The 23,292-nt window shown below is 44.1% G+C and overlaps 1 protein-coding gene across 1 annotated transcript; it reads right to left on the bottom strand.

Annotated features, from left to right (window-relative positions):
- Positions 1–182: 182 nt before the first annotated feature.
- LOC138210092 (sepiapterin reductase-like) lies at positions 183–8,284 on the bottom strand. Its single transcript, XM_069169035.1, has 3 exons — positions 7,889–8,284; positions 3,107–3,397; positions 183–2,019 (listed from the first exon to the last, which is right to left on the bottom strand). The coding sequence occupies exons 1-3, from the start codon at positions 8,208–8,210 to the stop codon at positions 1,829–1,831; spliced, it is 804 nt and encodes a 267-aa protein (XP_069025136.1). The 5' UTR covers positions 8,211–8,284; the 3' UTR covers positions 183–1,828.
- Between the last annotated feature and the right edge of the window lie 15,008 nt (positions 8,285–23,292).

Raw genomic sequence — 23,292 nt, 5'->3', positions numbered from 1 at the left:
GTGTTGCTGGCATCAAATTCAAAATGAGCAGATATTTTTCCATAAAAAAATAAACCTTCTCTTTTTTGGGAACAGGGTTTTATTATAACTTTTAGACATACGGCAGTATGTTTATGAGACATTCAGCCTAGAATCATGGGCTTCAATGGCAGATATGAAAAAAGGATAAAAAATAGACAATGTAACAATTACAAAAAGGACCCTTTTATAGTTTATTTAGTTGTCAAATATAGGCATACAATATTAAGTTCACAAACATGATTTAGCATTGACAAAGCCATAATTCCCATTTCACATTCATATAATAAAAAAAAAAAGACATTTGACTGTGAAAAATATGTCAAACATTTTTCCATACTGTAAAGCACTGCAGCATTAATCACTGTTCACAAAGTAACTATGACTAAAAGACAGTATGTCATTAACATAAAAATACAGATTTCACAAGTAAGGCACCTTAAACACCAGAGTAAGATTTAGTAAGATCGAGACTGTGAATTGTGACAACAAGAACAATAAAGGACATTATCAACTCGTCATCATCCGAGCTGACAGTTAGAAGAGAGGATTGACAATATTCAATTAAAAAAATATCATCTCTGAGTGAGGGTTGGTATGACATTGAAATCAACCAATAACCACACAGATACAGTAACGGCTAAGGATGTGACAAAGTGCTAAAGCAAAACAGTAGCAAAAATTGCATAAAGTTTTGAAGACAGTTTAATAGTCATGAATGAATTTGTTGGTCTTCCAAAGAAAAAAAGAAAAACTCACAATTTTTAGCTTGAATAATTTGAAACTAACATGGGTTAAATGGCTTCCATGATTGTTAATTAAAATCACATAAAAAAATCAGGCTTTTATTTTTATTTTGGATTGAACAGAATATTTCAAATTATAAAACAACTGAAAAAGGGTGAAGACAAAATCAATGGGACCGTTCAATATTTTGTTGCACAACCTTCAACGGCTATCATTGCAAACAAGTGACTTGTGCAGCTCTCAGTAAGACTTCTGCACCTGTCGACAGGCAGTTTGGTCCAAATCTGCCAGAGCAAACTGTTGTTGAGGGTACCAAGATATACGTGTGTGTATATCTGTGTTAAAGCAACACCCAAAACATATTTGGAAGGTCCTCGTTCCAAAAGGAAAATATGGCACCGATCATCAGCTGAAACCCTGGATTTAAAAGAAACTGACTTTTAGTATCAGCTCCTGTCTCCTGACTGTGGAAGCTATTGCTCCCTTGTTGAGAGTTCAAAAATAATGATAACATGGCAAAAATCTCTATTCTGGACTCTAGCATAGAGCTTAACATTAGCAGTTGAACTTACACCTGTACTGACCTTTCAGTAAACAGATATCTAAGGAGGCTTTGTTTGTGTTTTTATTTACAGTTTTGGTTTTTTAATCTAAATGTTGAAACTTTCTGTTTTGATATCTCAGAAAATGTATTATTATTCATGGTGGTCACGTGTTAATGAGCTGGGGGGCTTTTTGGTGAATGTTGTAGGCCTCCTACTCTCCTCTCTTTTCTCCACCTCTTCCCGCACTGACGTTACTAACTGCAGATCTTCGGACCAAACAGCAAGTGAACTTCTGATCTGGAATGTTTGAAATGTAAATTTGATGAACTCCAGTTTGATGCCTTTCTGTTGGTCAGCTGGACGACTCGGTTTATCAATTGAAGGCCACAACCTACATTCTGCATGATTCACAGTGTAGTTTGAGCTAACTCTTAAAATGTATTCATTAGTTTCCCTATAAGAGCAAGGACATAAATAATCTGTCCCAAAGCTAAATGGCTGCAGTTTTCATGCTGTATCTACAAGTCGTAGAAGTCCACGTGAGCTCCCGATGCGTAATTGTCTTCCAACAGCAGCTTCATCAGTTTGGCACAAGAGGCCTCACAGGTGAGCAACTGGCCCTGAGCAAACATGTCTAAGAAAGACTTCCTGATGCTGGAATCAGCTGTTTTGGATCTGGCCTCCACCTGCATGGCTGTGTCCAGAGGACCTGGATCAATATAGAGAACAGGGGAAAAATACATGTCTGGATTAAAGTCGTGTCGAGAGGATATGCGTCAAGGATTCAGAGAATCTGGAGAAATCTCTGAACGCAATGGACGAGGCCAAAAACCAAGATTGGATGGTGGTGATGTTCGGGCCCTCCGGCAGCACTGCATTAAAAACACACTATTCTGGAGTGGAAATCACTGCAGATACAAGTATGTTATTCTTTTTTTTTTATTGCCAAAATAAATATTGAGTTACGAGAAAGTACTTGTTTCATGTATTTTTTTGATGAATCTATTTGAACTTTTTATTCATGTCTATTTTGTAATTAAAGTCAATTACGGAATTGTTTATATTTTGTTGCTTATTTTATTTTTGATTGATTAAAATGATTTATAACTGCTTTATAATTTGAACTACTTTAATTAGTGTTTTGTTAATATACCTATATATATATATATATATACATATATATATATACTTCTATAGGTCTTCTATAGACTTCTATAGGTCTTTTATAGATAGGTGTATGTATATATATATATACAGCTTCGAAAGCATTTTCTTAAAGCATATTCCCTTTATTTTGTTTTATGCTGTTGTAATTTAAAAAAGGTGGCAGCAGCTTTACAGGCTCAATGTGAAGGATTTATGTGACGGTCAACTGGCATAAATGAAATATAATATTCAGTTACTGTTTGTTTTCATCAGTGTATAATGACCTCTTGTGGTCGTTACCTTAGAATGACCGTCTTCGTCTTGCACGCAGTGTGCCATGTTGCAATGCAATGTTTCTACAGTAGCCCAGAAAGGACAAACCAAATACTGCTATACAGACGGCCTTTTTACATTTTTGGCGAGTTTCACGGCCACCTTAGATTCTCTTAAACTATGAGAATAAGCACGTTATAAGCACGTGAGGCAAAGGATATTTCTTTAGTTGCCATGTGCAACTTCACCACTAGATGCCACTAAATCCTACACACGACTCCTTCAGGATTAACTCTTTCAGTTCCTCCAAACTCAGACTAAGTATGTGCCTTTCAGGATGGACTTGAAGGTAAAAAGCAGCAACACTTCCTCCCCACCTGGAGCGTAGTTGAGGACCCGGAGGTCCGGCTCCTCTTCCGCCAGCACTCTGAACATCATCTCCCGGGCGGCCTTGCCGGTGCAGTACAGCACCCAGGACCGGAAAGGCTGCAGTGCACACAGCGAGGTGACGTTGACTACGGTACGCCGCAGACCTGGATGCTGTGGAAAAGCCTGCAACACCCTGGCGGTGAGGCACAGGGAGGAGCTGACGTTCAGGGACAAGTAAGAGTCCACCTCGGCCATGTTGGTGAAGCTTTTAGCATAGCGGGACACATCACCCAGAGAGGCTGGAAGGAAAAGAAAAGAAGATGTAATCAAACCACGATTCATGATAAGAGCAACATCTGCAGATAAGCATGTTCAAAAATGTGGATATATCCAGAAAAGAAAAGCTTTAAAAGGTTGATTTACCTAAATTTGAAAAAAAGAGATATGATCTCACGTCTAGTGGTATCTGTTCATGGTATCTCTCCAAGATCTCCATACCCATCTCAAAGGTGAACTAGTGAACTGCATCTTATTTGTTTGATTGACTTCATTTCACAATAACATTTATGAAAACTAAACACCATCATTTTTACAGAGACATTGACCATGTCAGTCTGGTTCAACCTTCATGGCTGAAAAATGAAGCCAATGCAAAAATGCCAAAAACGGTTAATTCTTTGAATGGCCACTAGAGGCTGGTTCTTAAAGTTGGGTTAATCCTCACAGACCCCAATGGTAACCAATAATTATGTTTACAGCCTGGTAAAAAAAAAAAAAAAAAAAAGTTTTGGCCTCACTCATGAGATAAACTGTCTGCTGGCTGAATTTATATAACTCACCAGTTTAAACCTATTTAGGCTTAAAGTTATGCATAACTAAGAGTAGGGTTGCATTGTTACAGGTGGGTATCATGACAACAATCAAGCTTAGTTAGGCCTTTCTCAGCTCCATCCACATACCACCATTGTTGGATTAGCTGGGAGTAAGACTGAGTCAACCACTGCCACTGATGATGGCCTGAGCCGGCTGAACACGGGACTCAAAACTGGTCATCAGGAATCCTTTGGGTGACGTCGCAGAGGTTAGAATAAATCACACTGTGCTGTCATCACCATCACCATCATCACCATCATCATCATCATCACCATCACCATCATCATCACCTTTACCACCACCATCATCATCAAAACCATCATCATCACCACCACCATCATCACATCATCATTATCACCACTACCATCATCATCAACATCATCACATCACCACCACCACCATCACATCACCATCACCATCATCACATCACCACCTTCATCATCATCATCACCATCATCATCACCATCACCATCATCACCATCATCATCATCATCATCATCACCACCACCATCATCACCACCATCACCACCACCACCATCATCATCACCACCATCATCATCATCATCACCACCATCACCACCATCATCATCACCACCACCATCATCATCACCATCATCATCATCATCACATCACCATCACCACCATCATCATCATCATCATCACATCACCATCATCACCACCATCATCATCATCATCATCACCACCATCACCACCATCATCATCATCATCATCACATCACCATCATCATCATCACCACCATCACATCACCACCATCACCACCACCATCATCACCACCACCACCATCATCCTCACCATCATCATCACATCCTCATCATCACCATCCTCACCATCACCACCATCAACACCATCACCATCATCATCATCATCACATCACCATCATCATCATCACCACCATCATCATCACCATCATCATCATCACCACCATCACCACCACCATCATCACCACCACCACCATCATCCTCACCATCATCATCACATCCTCATCATCACCATCCTCACCATCACCACCATCAACACCATCACCATCATCATCATCATCACATCACCATCACCACCATCATCATCATCATCATCACATCACCATCATCATCATCACCACCATCATCATCACCATCATCATCATCATCATCACATCACCATCACCACCATCATCATCATCATCATCACATCACCATCATCATCATCACCATCATCATCATCACCACCATCACCACCACCATCATCACCACCACCATCATCCTCACCATCATCATCACATCCTCATCATCAACATCCTCACCATCACCACCATCAACATCATCACCATCCTCATCATCACCATCATCATCATCACCACCATCATCATCACCATCATCATCATCATCATCACATCACCATCACCATCATCATCATCATCACATCACCATCACCACCATCATCATCATCATCATCACATCACCATCATCATCATCACCACCATCATCATCACCATCATCATCATCATCACATCACCATCACCACCATCATCATCACCACCATCACATCACCACCATCACCACCACCATCATCACCACCACCATCATCATCACATCCTCATCATCACCATCCTCACCATCACCACCATCAACACCATCACCATCCTCACCACCATCATCATCATCACCATCACCACCATCATCATCATCATCAACACACCACCATCACCACCATCATCAACACACCACCATCACCACCACCATCACCAACACACCACCATCACCATCATCACCACCATCACCAGAGTTAAATTAGTTTATAAATGACCATGTCAAGTAGAAGTATTTCCACTCTACACACTAGATACATAAAAAAATGTAAAAGTTTAATTGGATCCCTCCTTAGTCCCTTCAGTCTCCCAGCTGGCATCAAGCTGGTGCTATAACCCTACTCAGTGGCCAGAGGTGTTCAACGCCGACTTCTACTTTACAAACATTTCACGTTTCAGTCCTTTTCTACAAATAGTATGCTAACAAGCGATAGCACTGTGCTCTGACAACTGACAGCTACTTTATAACCCACAACATCCCGTTGTCTTCCTGGGTATAGACTGCCACCTTCTCTCAGGATCTATTTTTAGAACATGACAGGAAAAACTAAATCAGAGATAGAAGTTTTTCACATCATTGTTGATGTAACTAACTACACAGCAAACTCTTCGGCATAGTGTTATTTTTGAAACCAGTTAGTTTAAACCAGAAATTGGGATAAAAGTCTCAACTTCCTCCGATTCTCTGTTGCCATTATTTGCAGTATATGTGATTGTTTTCCCCCAGAAAGGTGAAAACACGCCCTGGATGATGAAATGCCGGTCTGATCTATTGGCAAATATGGCCATTGCAGAAGTGCCTTACGCTGCAATACCACGGAGTGCCACTAGAGGTTGGCTTCAAAAAGCCTCCAGCTCCATAGACTCCCATTCAACTTCTCTCATCAAATACAAAGTCAATCATTTTTTTCCACAAGTCATTATGGTGTCATTAGCTAAAGTCACTCCCTCTTATTAGTTTTGTGGTTGTCTATCTGAAAATGTTCCCATAATTAATTAGACATTAGGCTTAAAAGCTGTACTTTTGGAAGGCATGTCTGTTTGATAATAGGCCTTTGGTGCACTCAGGTTTCTGCTATTGGTGGGCGGAGCTTAGTGTCGTATGGTTCCTAATCAGATTGATTCAGGTCCACTGCTTGCTCCATCACAGCTCGTCCAAATATGGTCACTTCTGGCTCCAAAAGATTGGCGACGGCCAAAACACAGAACTGGAGGCTTCGGAACGACAGCTCACAAACACAGTGGGTGATGTCACGGTTGTTTGTTTGGTTCCCAGTCACCTGACTGCCACACCCACCTCACCTGTTCCCAGCTGTGTAGTTTTACCTGCCAATTTGCCTTTGTTCTTAGCAAAAATGGCCTGCACACAACTGATCGTTGGCGATGGGCTCAATGCGTGATTTCTACCTGACTTTGAACCCTGACCTGCTCTGATGTTACGCAACGTAGGCAACAATAACCTGCTGACATTAATGTGGCTGCAGTTGATCTCCACCTGCTGCAGGGCCTCAAGGCATGATGGGAAATGCCCGGCTCTCACCTGATTTAAGAGCTGCTTGTTTTAGATGTTGGATCAACAAAATCATTTTTTAAAAGATACTTTTAATTTTTGTTGAATTGGAAAGATTTTTGAAGTTATGTAAATAAATGTTGGAGGTTGATGGGAACAATCAGAATAGATTCAGATAATAGAAACAGCATATAATAGAATTCATTAACATTGGACTGACTAAATTATTGAAGTGTTTGACAACAGAACTTCTGGTAAGTTGAATGTGAGAATTCTTAAAATAACACCTGTAGCCCTAAAAGTCCTAATATTTAATATATAAATGTGACAACTATTGTCTTGTATTTCTTTTCTCTGTATATTTCAATTTATGTTATTCGAGAAGCACAGGTCTGCTCACCTACATTATATCGTGATATAAACTGATATATTGGTGATTTACATGATAATTTAAGTTGAACGTGAACACAGATCATCCTCTGTATATTTAACTGTTATGTTATATGGGTTACTTTTGTTAAATGCATCACTTGTTATGAGATAATCGCAGGTTTTGCATGTGAATCTAAATCTCCAAAGTACATGTCAGATGAATGTAAATACAAAAAGTAGAGTTGAAGTTGCCGCCTCAGACTTTGACCTTTGTACAGTAACTTACTTCAAAATATTTGACACTGTTTTTCTTTTAATTCTAATATGAAGTCGAGTGAAACAGAAGTACAAGGACCCGAGATCAAGTAGCTCCATGTAATCAGTGAGACTTCACCACCAGACAGACTGAAAAGCTGAAAAGCTCCACCAAGTTTCCACTTTTCATCTTACCAGCGTTGTTGACCAGAACCAGGTGATCCATATCTCCGGAGAAAGCCTCTGTGGATGTTCTGACGACCTTCTCCAGTCCTTCCGTCTGACCCACATCTGCCGCCACACTCTCCACCTTCACGCCGGCTCTACCTGCCTCCGACTCGGCCAGCTCCGCTTGCAGCGCCCGCAGGTCGTCGCCGGAGCGGGCCGCCAGGACGAGCACCGAGCCCGGTTTCACAAGCCGAGACATCTCCAAGGCTACAGTCCGGCCGAAGCCTCTGGAGGCCCCGGTTATGATGCACAGCACCCGGCCCAGGTCAGCACGCTCCGCGGACGACATGGTGCGGCAGACAGCAGAGGAGAGTGGCCCGGTCCACCCAGCGGCTCCTGCACTGCTTCTTCTTCTAAGTTTTATGGCGGATGGCATCCAACGAAAGGTGCATTACCGCCACCTGCTGCATTGGAGTGTGGACCAGAGTCACCTCCCCCTTTACAAAATAAATAAATAAAAGGATCCGATGCTCTAAATCTTTTTACTAATCCTGTTTCTTTCAGGTATTGGAGGACCTTTCCTGCCCCCAAGGTCAATGCATCCTTTAACTCTACTTCCTCTCCTGCCAGCCTCCTCTTCAACCGGTCTCGCTCCATTGGGAATTTCTGGCAATGACAAATGATGTGATCTACAGTTTCTGCTGTTTTTCAGAACTCACATCGTCCTGTTGGTGTTTATTTATTCGTGTCATTGTTTTGTTCAGCCTTGTGTGTCCAATCCTCAGTCTGGTTCATGTGTTTTCTTCTGGATGTCCTCCCTTCGCCAACTTCTTTCTGAATAACATAACGATGTCTTCCTGTGTCTCCTGCGTCCCAACTGTGCTGCCATCCCTGAATCATGTTTCTTTTGATTCTTGATTCAGCTTCTGTTTTGCTGAATAAAATGTCTGTCTTGTTCTGACATTTCAAAGCTTGCTTTGCTAATTTATCTGCTGTTTCATTTGACCTTTGACCCTCTGTGTGCCGCCACCCACATGAATGAAACAACAATACTCAATGTTTAAGTCTGAACAGAGTTTTGTGTATTTCATTGATTAAATCCTGCCTGCTGTGAGATGTGAATGATTGTAATGACAATAATGCTGAACTGGAATCTGAACAGATGATGACCTTTCTGATCTGAACCTCCTCCACCCGCTGCAGTGCTGTTAAAATGGCCGACGTCTCCACTGTATAAACAGACAGATGGTCTGATGTTCTCCTTTTGACTTCATATTGCAAGGTTGCTATGGTGGCCGCTAAACCGGTTCCCCCTGTGTTAGGATCTTTAGATCCATCTGTGTGTACCGGGGTAAATGATTGATATGTTGTCTGTAGTCTGTCCTCCACCACTCCTGCAATATTACCAACATCTTTAAGTACTTGGGTTTTGTTCAGAAAATAATGATCAGCTGACACCGAGGGAAATAACCAAGGTGGTGTTGCTGATAGCGGTACTGTAGAAGTGAATGTTATCTGATCTAATGTCATCTCTCTTGCATATTTTCCACTGCTCCATGCAAAGCAGTCCTGTTTGACCCTTTCACTCTCCCAACATGGCAGAAGCACCTTTGTGTTGGACGCTCGTCTCCAGAATGTCCTTGAAGACTGGTCCAGTAGTTCAAAGTTAAGAGCTTGTCTCAAATGCAGCGGCGTCTCACCCTCCTCCACCTGAAGACACAGGACTTGTTCTAAAAGCACCACAACAGAGTCTCAGAGTTTGGGATTCACCACTTCCAGCTTCTTTAATGAAGTTTTTGCAGCTGATCCAAATATATAATAATATAATATATACAATAATCGAGAACTGATCTCATCAGAGCAACTGGCTCCCCATTCTGACCCTGTTAGACACCTCATCACATTTAAAATATTCATAACTATCCTCTGAATCTGCTCATTCCATGTTAACTTCTCATCGAACCACACACCTAGAAACCTACAAACTTCCACTTGTTCAATCTTTTGTCCGTACATCTTTATCTGAGCATCAACTCCTCTCTTTCTAGTAAACCACATTGTTTTAGTTTTTCCCACAGAAAACTTGAATCCATGAATAAGACCATCTTTCTACTTCATTCACAGCCTCTTGTACTTTCCCTTTAATATAGTTTATGTTCTTCCCCCTCTTCCACAGCTACTGCACTGCTTCTTCTCCTGGGATTTAACTGGCGGTGTAAATCCGTTTGTTGCAATGTCGCCATCTCGTGGTTGAACACAGATTCGTCTCGTCCAAACAACACATGATGGGATGTGATCATGGTGAAGATGATCTTCTGGAGATTTCCACCAAAGGAAACATTCGCATTAAGTTAACGTTACGAAACACATCTCTATGTTTTCACTCTTTAGATGAATGTGCTCTTTTGTGAAAATAAATCTGTAGCCTGGGATATTTTTGAACGTTTTGTATAGATAAGGAGAAAGAAAGTTGAAAGTTGAAAGGTTTTTTTCATCCCAAGTTGTATTTATTTATTTTTGTGTATATAGTTTGTGTGTGTGAGTGTGTGTGTATTTATTCATTAGTCTTACTTTTCTAAAAAGTTATTTGTATCTATCTTATTTATTGTATACGTATTTGTAATTTTTTCTTATTATGTGCACCTTTCTATCGATCTATCTATCTATCTATCTATCTATCTATCTATCTATCTATCTATCTATCTATCTATCTATCTATCTATCTATCTATCTATCTATCTATCTATCTATCTATCTATCTATCTATATATTAGATTGATTAGATGGTCGTAGAAAGTTGTTAGATACTGGAGAGGATTAAAGTGTGCAACCGTTACTTTAACGACTTGGATTCATTTTACATAATTAGTAGCTGCAAGACTTTACCTAAATCCATTGCTTTCAGATTGCTTAGCCTTAAACAATGCAACTTTCCCATTCACATTTTAGCAGGAATGGGAGTAAACAATAAATGTTTTCGTACCACATTATTTAAAGGGTACACATCATTCAAATCCCAGTGGGTTCATCTGGGATTTGAACCCGGGACCTCTCGCACCCAAAGCGAGAGCATACTCCTAGACCAACGAGCCACATAAGCATGATTTTTAGGAGACTGTAAGCATGACACATTTTCCAGTTTCTCCCCAACTCATGTTACCCATTGTACCTTGTGTCTCATAGCACATTCTTATCACGGCTTAGTTTCACATTCTTCATCCCATTAGCACATTGAGTGACACAAATAGACTTCAGTACCTCTTGATTGCACATCTTGAGCTTCTTTTACCAGCTCTGTTGCAGCATCAGCAGATTTCAGGCTTATGAGGCCATCACCGAGATAAAAATGTTTTCTGATAAAGCTGGCTGCAAAGGGATATTCTTCCTCATTTTGGCTGGTGAGATGCTTCATGCCACAATTGGTTGAGCCTGGAGATGATGTAGCTCCAAGCAGGTGAACCTTCATGCGATACTCCCTTGGTTCTGAGTCTTTATCTCCATTTTCCCACCACAGAAACTTGTAACAATGGGCCCTTTAGGCAGATGGTCATTGAAAGCAGTGCCTTCAAACTTCACAGATCAATCAAAAACTCCCCTGATCTTCTGGTTTCCTGGAGTGATAAACCCCATGATGTGGAATATACGATGCATACCCTGACTCTCGTCTGCTCTCTACGCATTCCCATCTTTAAAAACGCCTTTCATAGGTTACACATAATCATTCTTGAATTTACGATCTTTGTCCAGTGTCTTTCTTAGATGCCTCAGCAAGACTAAAGCCAGTCTTTTATGTTTGGGAGGTGAGGATGTGCTTCGAAGGGAAGGCACATTTCAAGGTGGCCTCACTTGGTCTGTTTGATTCGACCCTTTAAGACTTGCAGGAACTGAATATCTTCATGAGAAAGACAATTTTATCTCGGTTTGGTGTCCGTAAAATTGGACTCGAGCACTCTATTTATTATCTTATTGCTTCTGTATGCTGCTGTAGCAAAAAAATTTCCCCTCGGGGATTAATAAAGTAACTACCTAACCTAACCTAACCTAACCTAACCTAACCTAACCTAACCTCATACCAGCTGCTGGTATGCAGGTGGAAGCTCTCTGACAGATATGCAATGACACAGACTGGTTACCTCCTCGAGTATGCTCACTGTGATATGCTTCCTATATGCTCTAGCCTAGGTCTGTCTCAATGGCAAAATAATCCCATAATCACCTCCAGTGAAGACCTTTCTTGGTGCAAGTGCTCTGGAGCAGTCATAACCAATCAGAAGTCCTATCCTACGGTCCATTAGTGAAGGCAGTTGGTGAGGTATGGCTTGCCAGATGTTTCTACTTATGGGTTGTTTTGCAAGTGGGAATGTGTGCACGTTCTAGTGGAATGAAATCCCTCGCACAGGCAGGAGGCAGGTTTATAAGAGGAACTTTGACTCTTCATGTCCTTTCCCATCGTAGTGGAAAGTTTCAATTTTACTGACTGAGGTACTGCCTGCAGCTTTTCAAACTTTTCCTGGTCAACAAATGTGTGACTACTTTGAGTATCCAATAACCCAGATCCATACTGGAACAATCGTTGATGTGCTCCCACCTCCATTCACACAGCATAACAGTGACGATGTGTTACTTCAACTTGCATGACACTTTGCGAGGAAGGTTTGTCTGTTTAGGTACAGTATTCATAAGTGTTTAGAACTTCACAATAACACAGTCGAAGGAATCTGACAAATCATCCTGTCACGAAGGCAGGTTTGTCAGTTGGAGGTCAAAAAAAGAGGAGAATTTTCAAGAATGGGAAACCCAATGATCTGAAGAAAACAATGGCAGATCGGCAAATCTGTGCTGTGAATGGACCAGAGTGGGGAGACTCTGATTTAATAGAAAGTGATAACAGCATGGAGATTAACTGAGGTAGTGCGAGAAGGAGGAAGAAAAGAGGTAACAATTTTGCTGCAACTATCACGAATCAGGAGTAAATCAGGAGTAGTGGAGATTCTGGGGGAGGAATTGTGAAAAATGGAATCCTGTTGGCTGTGTGTAGAAATGCAAAACAGAGAAACAGGATTAAAGAAATAGGGCGGTTTAAAGTTTTAAGCACAAGCCATATCCAAAAAGGAAGTAAGTGGAGTAAGGGAATGATTTGAGGGGTGCAAGTTGGAGTCACAATGGGGGAAATTAAGGCTAACCTAACTTTGAAAGGGGCCCGACAGTCACACGAAACTCAAGAGGGAATGAGGAGAGGCAGTGATTATGTTGTACTGTATTTTGAGGAGTAAGACCTGCCAAAGAAAGTATCTTCAGGAGCCACCGACATCGCAGCCACTCCAAGTCTCCGGAGAGGAGTTCAAAAAAGAGTCACAAGAAGAGTCGAAGAGGAAACGAGTGATCTCTCTTTTCTTTCTTTCCTTTTTTTTAATGTTTTTTTTTTACGTCCAAATTGTTGAACTGAGTTATACTGTCAGAGAATATGTTACAAAGCTAATGAGGTGTTACAACAGCCAAAGGTTCGGAAATACAGCTAATGAGTACGATCAGTGTAGGCACAGCCTGCCAAAGTGTCGTAACTACGGTTGTGATCAGTGTGGCTTACTATGGTCGTGAGGTATTGAGGGGATAGATAAATAAATAAAATCACCTTCCCAGAGGCAGTAAAGAGAGTGAGCCAGAGTGGAGGAATGATGGTAGAATCAGGGCAGCAAAAAAACAAAAAAAACACAGCGGTATCAGACCAGACAAATGATGGTAAAATAATGGTTAACTTACTCACTTATTCACTTTCATAGCAGGGGTCGTAAATGCTACAATGGAGGTCAAATCCAAAATAGAGAGAATACAGATCATTGTAAAAGCAGCAGTCCATCGCTTAGATATCAGCAGACTAACATGGGATGAAGTAAGAAATGATCTCAGTGTTCAGGCACTTTAAGTTTTTAATACACGATGCTCCACCTACAACAATGGACTGCTGGGAGTTTGTTGGCTATTGGACAAGAATTCAAACAATATATTGATGATTTACCCAGTAAACCAGATGTCATATATATACAGGAAACATGTTTAAGACCAAATTTGGAATTCAGACTGGCTGGACATGCTTGTGTCAGGTGTGATAGAGGCGGTGATACAGGCAGAGGATGTGCTACATTTATTAAAGATATTTCATTTAAAAAGGTAAGGATAGGAAATGAACAAGAATAGTAACTGTGGAGATTTAGACAAATGAAGGTGAGTTTATAATTATGAATTTGTATAATCCTTGAAAAAGATCAGAGTCGGATATATTAGCAGTAATTTAAGGGCTAGGTGGTTGGTATGTGGCGAATTTAATGCATATGGCACATTATGGGGTGGAGTAAGAACAGATGCAAATAGTGAGGTAAATGAGGAGCTACGACACATTCACACACATATTCACACACTTCCACACACCAATGGCATGCCATTGAGAGCAACTTGGGGTTCAGTGTCTTGCCTAAGGACACTTAGGCTTGTGGACAGGAGAAGCCGGGAATTCAACCGCCAACCTTCCCATTAGTGGGCAGCCCGCTCTCCCATCTCCCACAGCCACCCCGGATCCTGGTCCCTCAGGGAAAAAACATGGGACACTGAGCATTCTCCTTCGAGGTGAACAGATCCGCACTGGGGCGACCGTAGCGTGCTCAGATCTGATTGGTCACCACTGTTCTGTACCACTAGACCATGAGTGGCTCTCAGTGACAAGAGATGCATACTGCTTCACAGAGTCAGTCTGTGAGCTTGTATGTGCAAGTCAGGGGACGGCAGTCCGCCTTATTGGTTGATGTACGCCACCACAGTCGTGTTGTCTGATCTCACCAGCACATGACAGCCCTTAATGAAGGGAAGAAAGTGCCTCAGTGCCAGGGATACTGCCAGAAGTTCCAGGGCACTTATGTGGCTGAAACAGTCCTGCCCTCAAGGGTCCCTTCTGGTGGGACTTTGCAACCAGAAGCCAGTCATCTATACACGTGGCTATGCGTATGCCCTGCTTCCTGAGAGATGCACTAGCTGCCTCCGTGCACTTGACAAACACACGAGGGCTTAAGTTGAGCCCGAACGGCAGCACCACATACTAGTAGAGTGTGCCCTTGAAGGCAAACCTCAGGAACTTCCTATGAGGAGCATTGTAGCAAGGTTGGTGCTACCGGGTCTCTCCTGGACACAGATGACACGCTCAGTCGTACGTTCGGGTGTAAAATGCCTTTATTTGCCCGGTCCATACACCAATGTCTTCATGCAACCGCTTCTCCTCTTCCTCCTTCTCCCTGCTCCCTTTATAGGGGAGAGCTCATCAGTCCACATCCAGCTCAGCTGTGCTCATTACACCTTCCCAGCACCGTTCCCTGAACCACTCCTCCCACTCTCTACCCCCTGCAGTTGAGCTAACCACACCCCACCACCACATACCCCCACCGCCCGACTTAGGCCGGGGAGCCATCCGGCCTAACCTACTCCCCCCCCCCCCCCCCCCCCCCCCCCCTGAGAGCGGGCGAGGAAGTCGGCCACAGTCATCTGCGCCCCCGGCCTATGGATCACCTTGAAGTTAAAAGGCTGTAACGCCAGATACCACCGAGTGATCCGAGCGTTGGCATCCTTCATGCGGTGGAGCCACTGGAGCGGAGCGTGGTCCGAACAGAGGGTAAATGAGCGTCCCAGCAGGTAGTACTGCAGGGAGTTGACCGCCCACCGGATGGCCAGGCACTCTTTCTCACTGTGCTGTACCTGGCCTCCCTCTCCGATAACGTCCGGCTGATGTACACAACAGGGCGGTCCACCCCCCGCACCTCCTGGGACAAAACAGCCCCCAGCCCTCTGTTCGACACATCAGTCTGCAGAGTAAAGGGGAGAGAGAAGTTACGGGTGTGGAGAAGTGGTTCCCCACAGAGAGCCTGTTTTACCTTCTCAACCGCCCGCTGGCACTGCTCCGTCCACTGGACCGGATCTGAGGCACCTTTCCGGGTCAGGTCGGTCAAGGGGCTGGTCAGTTCCGCAAAGCTTGGGATAAACCATCTGTAATACCCCGCCAGCCCCAAAAACCGCATCACCTCTTTTTTTGTCTTGGGCTGCCTCCGCCTCTCTCCATGCTTTTAAGAGGTTGAGGTGGTAGAGCTGTGTAGCTCCGCCCCTGTCAGAACGCACCACCTCATAGTCGACGTCCCCTACTCGCCGTGTGACCACAAAGGGCCCTTGCCACTTGGCGAGGAGTTTTGAGCTGAAAGAAGGAAGCTATACAAGTACCTTTTCTCCCGGTGTGAACTGCCTCAGCTTGGCCCCTCTGTTGTACAGCCGTTGTTGACGTTCCTGGGCCTGGAACAAATTCTCCCGTGACACCCAGGGTGTGGACTTTTGCTCGCAGATCCATGACGTATTGAATTTCACTTTTGCTGGAGCTCGGACCTTCCTCCCAGTTTTCCTTAAGCAGGTCGAGCACCCCTCGTGGTTTCCTGCCAAACAGCAGTTCAAAGGGAGAAAATCCCGTTGAGGCCTGGGGGACCTCCCGCACTGCAAACAACAGAGGATCAAGCCATTTATCCCAATTACGTCCATCGTCGTGTATAAATTTACGAATCATGGACTTTAAAGTCTTATTCAGACGCTCCACAAGCCCGTCAGTCTGTGGGTGATAAACACTGGTCCGAATAGACTTAATGCCCAGTAATCCATAAAGTTCTCTCAGTGTTCGTGACATGAACGAGGTGCCCTGGTCAGTCAGAATCTCTTTCGGGATTCCGACTTGGGAGATGACCTGAAACAGAGCCTGCGCAACACTCTTTGCCAAAATGCTGCACTGCCTCAGGATATCGTGTTGCGTAATCCACCAGAACTAACACAAAGCGATATCCGCGTGCGCTCCGGTGAAATGGCCCGATGAGGTCCATGCCAATACGTTCGAATGGGACCTCCATCAAGGGTAGAGGATGCAAAGGCGCCCTCGGAATGGCCGGCTGGTTTACCAGCTGACACTCCGGGCAAGATGCACACCAACGGCGCACATCCCCCCGGATGCCCGGCCAGTAAAACCGGGCCATTATCCGGTCCAGAGTTTTATCATATCCCATGTGGCCAGCCATCGGGTTATAGCGAGCCGCATGGAAAATCATTTCCCGACGGCTTTTCGGCACCAACAACTGGGTGTTTTCTTGACCTGTTTGAGTGTCACGACTCGCTCTATACAGTCTGTCCCTAATCAATGAAAAGTGTGGATATGACTGTGCTGCGTCAGGGCGCACCAGCTGACCATCAATTCTTATCACTTGGTCAAAGGCAAAGCGTAGAGTATCGTCCCGAGACAGCGTCGGACAACCTCGCGTCACCGCTGAGCACAGCACACAACCCGCATGTCCCTGCCGGTCGTGAACACACCCTCGTACACTGCCCCATTAATTTATGAAACCCAGGCCAATCTGTCCCCAAGATTAGGGAGTGCGTAAGGCGGGAGCTAACCGCAACCTTCACTTTATGTTTTTTTCCCCCATATCTAATTTCTACAGCCACCACTGGATAATCGTGAACATCCCTATGCACACACTTAATTCTCACCCACGATGCCTCCACCAATGCCCCGGGCCGAACCAGGCTCTGGTGGATCAGCGACTGCATACAGCCCGAATCCACCATCGCCTGATGTGTAACCCCCTGGATCCTTACCGGAACGCGATACGTCGCTCTTGGACCGGGGGAGGATGTTGGAGGGCCGGCAACCCGAACCGTCTGTCCCGCTTCCATTAACGGACATTCCCTCCGGCAGTATCCGGGCTGACCACACCTCCAACACTCCTGCCCCAGCGGTTGAGGAACCCCCTGCAGGTTGGGAAGGGTGCCGGGGCCGGCCGGACCCGTGGGATCAATGAACCTGGGGGTTGTTAGTGCCCGCGGAGCTGGCAGGGCCCGAGCCACCCCCGGTTGCTGGATCCTCGTCCGCGGCGCAGGAATCGGTCGGGCTGCATCTGGCGGCCGACTGCCATCCCCTTGCCCACTGTGATGAACCGCGAGGTGGTCCTCGGCAAGGGTGACGGCGGCCTCTAGCATCGCCGGACGGTGGCAGCGGACCCATGCCGCTGTCCTGGCCGGCAGTCCCTCCGTGAACTGCTCCCCCACGATCTTGTCCACCATCACCGGCGCTCCTCCGGCGCTCTCCGGCTGCAGCCATCTGGTCGCCGAGTCCCTCAGTCGCTGAGCGAAGGCGAATGGCCGGTCCCCGGGCCCCAGCCTAGCCTCCCGGAAGATCCTCCTGTGGTCCTCTGGGGACAGGCCCAGCCGGTCCATAATGACCCTTTTCACATCCGTGTACCGTCGTCTGGACCCGGGAGGCAGCCCCAGAGCCGCTGTCTGCGCCTCCCCTGTCAGGAGAGGCAGGAGTCACACCGCCCACTCCGCCGCCGGCCAGACACATGCCTCCGCCATCGACTCGAACATGTCCATAAAGGCCTGTACGTCATCCGCCGGCGTCATCTTGTGCATGGCCACACCGGTGAAGGACGCCGGTCCTGGCGCTGACCGGGCCGCTAGCTGTTCCCAGGCGTGGGTCCGTCGCTCGGCTTGGGCCTGCAACACGCCCAGGAGCTGGCGGTTCGCCTCCGCCTGATCGCACTGCATCGCCGCGATCCCGCCCAGCATCTGCCCTAACGCGACGATCGGCTGCGTCAGCATTCCGCTCTGCTGTTCATCCTGTGCTCAGGAGGAACAACTCGTATCACCCACCTTGTTAACAGTGACAAGATGTCTTCCTGGAGTATCTGTGCTGACTCTCCTAGTGCATGGGAAATAACACTTCCCTTGGAACAGATCTGTCTATTGTCGCAAGCACCTAATCTGATGCTCCACACATTTACCAGCTGTCACCCTGGAACAGGCTCAGGACCGGCGCTGAGGGATGGAGTTGACCTCAGTGAGGTGTCAGGCCCGCTCCATCCTTCTGGCTCCCTGGGCTGCTGCTGCACGAAAGGATTTCTTCTGCCAGGGTCCCTTATTTTTGCCGTCCTGGGCCAAACCTGGGTTTGCGGGGCTGGGCAGCTGGGGATGGTAAAAGACGTACCACCATCAGGAGTCACATCCTGAGCGAAGGTCCGGCGAGGAGCAGGAGTGGGTTGTGTCTTCCTTGAAAGACAGAGCTGCAGGACTTCCCCTTCTCTCTTCTTCTCCTGTTTTTGCATGGTTGTAACGACCAAACAACCCGTCTGGTATACACTCTCATCCAGGATATCACGTGCTGTCCGACAGGTCCGAGAGGTTGAGCCGTCGCAACTGTTGTTGGGTGATCGTGGATGCAGACCGGCCAGCGTGCTTGGTGAGGTGGAGGCAGTGGTCAGTGACGACGCAGTCCCGTGGTGGCGGTTTTGCGGCTGATGTGGATATAAGTAACGGCAGTATCAGCCGGTATATTTTGCATCTCTCGAAACTTAGAATTTCTATGGCGAAGAAATAAGGATTTCGTGCACGACCAAGGGAAAGATCGGGGTCCGGAGGCCGAGTGGTTAGCGCCATCTGTGGACAGTTAAGCTAATCTTCCTTTGCTTTCTGAGTGAAAGGTGAGAAGAGGTGTTTGAATGATAGACTGTTTTTGTGGACACATGACAGAATTAGAGGTTTTCTGTTATGTTGTGGCAGGAAAGGACCCAAGAGCAGACACAGAGGCGTAGATGATGAGAGTAAACTGGACTTTTTTATTGTTACAAGAGTTGTAGATGGGCTTGTGCAGGTAGGGAAAGACCGGGAGTCTTCCAGGCTGGAGGGGAGTCTGAAGGTGAGGGTTCTCCAGCGAGAGAGAGTTCACCAGGGCAGGCAGACACAGGGCTGCAGGGAAGTCCAAGGCCAGACGAGGGGACGGGTCAGGTAGACTGCAGGTATGCTGACAGGTTGCTGAGGCAGGCAGACAAAAACTCAGGCCAGAGCCAGACGAGGAAAAAGGAGGCTCAAACCTTACAGCAGCTGTGGCGGCGTGGTACCGGCTGAGAAGACCGAACAAACTGATGACACCGAAGTCCAGAACCAGGGTTGACATACTCCCAGGAGTTGATCAACCTGATTGCCAGCAGCTGTGCAGACCAATCAGGGGCGTGGCCATGGGAGGTGTCTGGAGGCCAGCAGAGGAAAAACACAAAGCACATGGCATACAACAACAAACAGGAATGACAGAACACATGAGGAGAGGAGATCGGGGAAACAGAGGTTAACACAGGGTCAGACAGGGATCCTGACATTTGTATTTTGAATCAACATGCCATCGTACCTGAGAAAATGGTACATGTGTTGATTATCTGACTTCACTGTCTGTGTTGTAAAATTTCAGGAATTGTGGAACAAAAGAGGTTCTATAATCAGATTTATTGAATTGCTGCATCTCTGAAATATTTTGGGCAACAGGTTTATCACCTCCTGGCACATCCACATGTTTGAGGGGAGGTGAGGAGGTCCCACAGCTTGTTGGTGTATTCAGACACTTCTGTGAAGACGTCCTCCACGGCCACGAGTGTGACTCCACACCGAGTGACACCGATCACGGAGTGGGAGTGTGTAGGGTGTAGTCGTTTTTTGGAACGTTATTTAAATCAAATTCAGCATATAAAAAAATTGTTTGGTAGAAACGATACATTATAAACTGAGCTATTATACATATTTTTTAAATACAAATCAGTCGAAACAACAGAGAATAAATACATTAAAAGAACAGCAACAACAACAGTAGTTATATAACAAAAAATAAAGAGGTCAGAGTTCTAATCAGGAAGCAATTTCTGTATTTTGCCAGTTTCATAGCTTGTTCTGAGTGTTCTTGTTTTGAATCTGCATCTGTGGATGAATTGTTTAGCCATAATGATTGGGCTGTCTTGCAATATAACTCAACATTTATTTCATTAAATATTAATTTGGGTGATTCCGAGTTCATTTATCCAATTTGGAAAATATTCCCCAAAGGATCTGATATGATGGCAAGCAAAGAACAAAATGTTCAAAAGTTTCAATACGTCTCAAAATGGACTCACATCCACTTTCAGCAGAAGAATTTCAGCCTTCCAGTGCCAAACTCTGAATTTATTAATCTGTATGATGAAGCTCAAACATCGAAGAGAAGGAGGGGATTTTAACTAAATGTGCACACTACTAACAGTACTAATGTACTACCAAAAATACAAAATAAACTGCAAATACCAAACAAAAAGCTGTGTCATCATTGATCTGTTATGACATGTCTGTCCAAAGAGAATCTGATGTGCTTGTGTTCCAAAGGTTAAAGTCAACTAAATGGCCTCCACATGCTGATCATGTAAAAATTGACTTTGGAAAAAGGTAACTAATATTATGAATGATTCTTCCCCTGATATTATGAGAACCGCTACCGAGTCAGAAGCAGTTCAAAAGGACAAAGAACCTGTATGGGCATTCATTAAAATGTCCAAGTGAACAAAGACCACTCATCCAGTACAGTGAAATCAGGTGCTGGAACCATGCTGAGGAGTTAGCAGAAGTAAATTACACACTTAAAGCTCCCGACAAAATGAATTTATTACCACCACTGATAAAGAAACAAGTGCAGCAAACACCCCTGATGTGGTGGTGTAAATAAATAAACTGCATCGGGAGCTTTGGTTGTGTCAAATGTCGCCTGCTTTGAAATCAACAATAAAATGGCTTAAAGCCACCTTGTGTAAATTGCCCTGAATAATTTGTGTGTAAATGACGCAGTGTCCAACTCCGTGGTCCTGGATTACTAAACCAGATCAATAGGTGAGAAGACTTTTACATTTTTACCCTTTTGTGTGTAATTTAATTGCAATTCATTTGTAGTTAACTTGTATTTATTATCAATTAAAATGATATTATTTAAATTTTATGGCTGAGATTGGCTACTTGGTCATGACGCATGCCAACTGCCTGACAAGAGTCAGCTTAATTTTTCATATGGTTCACTGAAACGGATGGTTATATTTAATAAAATATTGTTTTAATGTTGTTAAAATAAATAAACTCTTTCTCCAAATGGCGTATTGGAGATGGTGCCTATCATGAATAACAATGAATGTTTAATTTCTGCTGCATCAAATTTGGCAGTTGAGAAATGTTTTCAATACATTTAATAATTGTTATACAGCTGTTACTCTCTAACTTAGAATTTTGATTAGGTACAAGTAAAAATATATTTTTTTCATTGGATTTCAATAAGTCTCACTCTGGTCTAGTGAGAGTTGCAGGAAGACTTATTTTTATTTCAACATTCTCCCAAATGTTTCTTCACACGGAGCCCAAGGTTGTTCACTTTGGACTTACAGTTGTGGAGTTCACAGAATTAATTGTAGTTGTTTTTTGTTTTTTTCAACAAGATTAAAAAAATGGCCTTTTAAGAAGGGTTTTTAATACTTTGTTCAGCAGCGAAAAATGGACCATTTACTCGACTACATTCAGCTGAAAGTCACAGCCAGCTAGTTAGTCTGTAGAATTTACACACAGGCTCATACACATTAACTATATGATCAGTTAGCACACTGTAATGTCATATTATTAATCAAACTGTGCAACATTATATGATAGATAGATAGATAGATAAATAATAGATAGACAGACAGACAGACAGACAGACAGATAGATAGATAGATAGATAGATAGATAGATAGATAGATAGATAGATAGATAGATAGATAGATAGACAGACAGACAGACAGACAGACAGACAGATAGATAGATAGATAGATAGATAGACAGACAGACAGACAGACAGACAGACAGACAGACAGACAGACAGATAGATAGATAGATAGATAGATAGATAGATAGATAGATAGATAGATAGATAGATAGATAGATAGATAAATAATAGATAGATAGACAGACAGACAGACAGACAGACAGACAGACAGACAGACAGACAGATAGATAGATAGATAGATAGACAGACAGACAGACAGACAGACAGACAGACAGACAGACAGACAGACAGACAGATAGATAGATAGATAGATAGATAGATAGATAGATAGATAGATAGACAGACAGACAGACAGACAGACAGACAGACAGACAGATAGATAGATAGATAGATAGAAGTAGAAGGGCGGATTAGAATAAGTAGATAAATAATAATAGAACATTAGGACCACAACATAAAATAAATAAAAGAAAAGGTAATGAGCAAAAGACTAGGAGGAACCTCACTGTAGCCTTATTCTGGACCGCGCAAGCGGCAATGGTGTTTATATCACTCAAAAACGCTCTTAGCACTGTTTCTGATCTTGCTGTCCCTGACTACAAAGTTCCATTATATCTGGATGTTTCTGAAACAGCCCAGACAGCAAATGGTGTGCTGTTTCAGAGAAAGGGGGGGACAGGAAGGTGTTGATATACACAAGTGTGAAACAGGAAGGTGTTGATGTACGTAAGTGTGACACTAGATGCTACAGAGAAGTGACACTAGATGCTACAGA

Source organism: Embiotoca jacksoni, unplaced genomic scaffold, assembly GCF_022577435.1.
Source record: "Embiotoca jacksoni isolate LCO1_2020_lvr unplaced genomic scaffold, fEmbJac1.0.p SCAF_42, whole genome shotgun sequence".
NCBI lineage: Eukaryota > Metazoa > Chordata > Actinopteri > Embiotocidae > Embiotoca > Embiotoca jacksoni.
Note: the sequence above shows the minus strand (reverse complement) of the source record. Positions and strands in the feature narration are given on the sequence as shown.

What these genes read in the sequence shown, in the direction of transcription:
- LOC138210092 (XM_069169035.1), bottom strand. Translation starts at nt 8,210, where the DNA reads ATGTCGTCCGCGGAGCGTGCTGACCTGGGCCGGGTGCTGTGCATCATA. An exon ending in GGTTCTGGTCAACAACGCTG is followed by an intron (nt 3,398 to 7,888) that starts GTAAGATGAAAA and finishes TTTTCCTTCCAG; the next exon opens with CCTCTCTGGGTGATGTGTCC. An exon ending in GGTCCTCAACTACGCTCCAG is followed by an intron (nt 2,020 to 3,106) that starts GTGGGGAGGAAG and finishes ATATTGATCCAG; the next exon opens with GTCCTCTGGACACAGCCATG.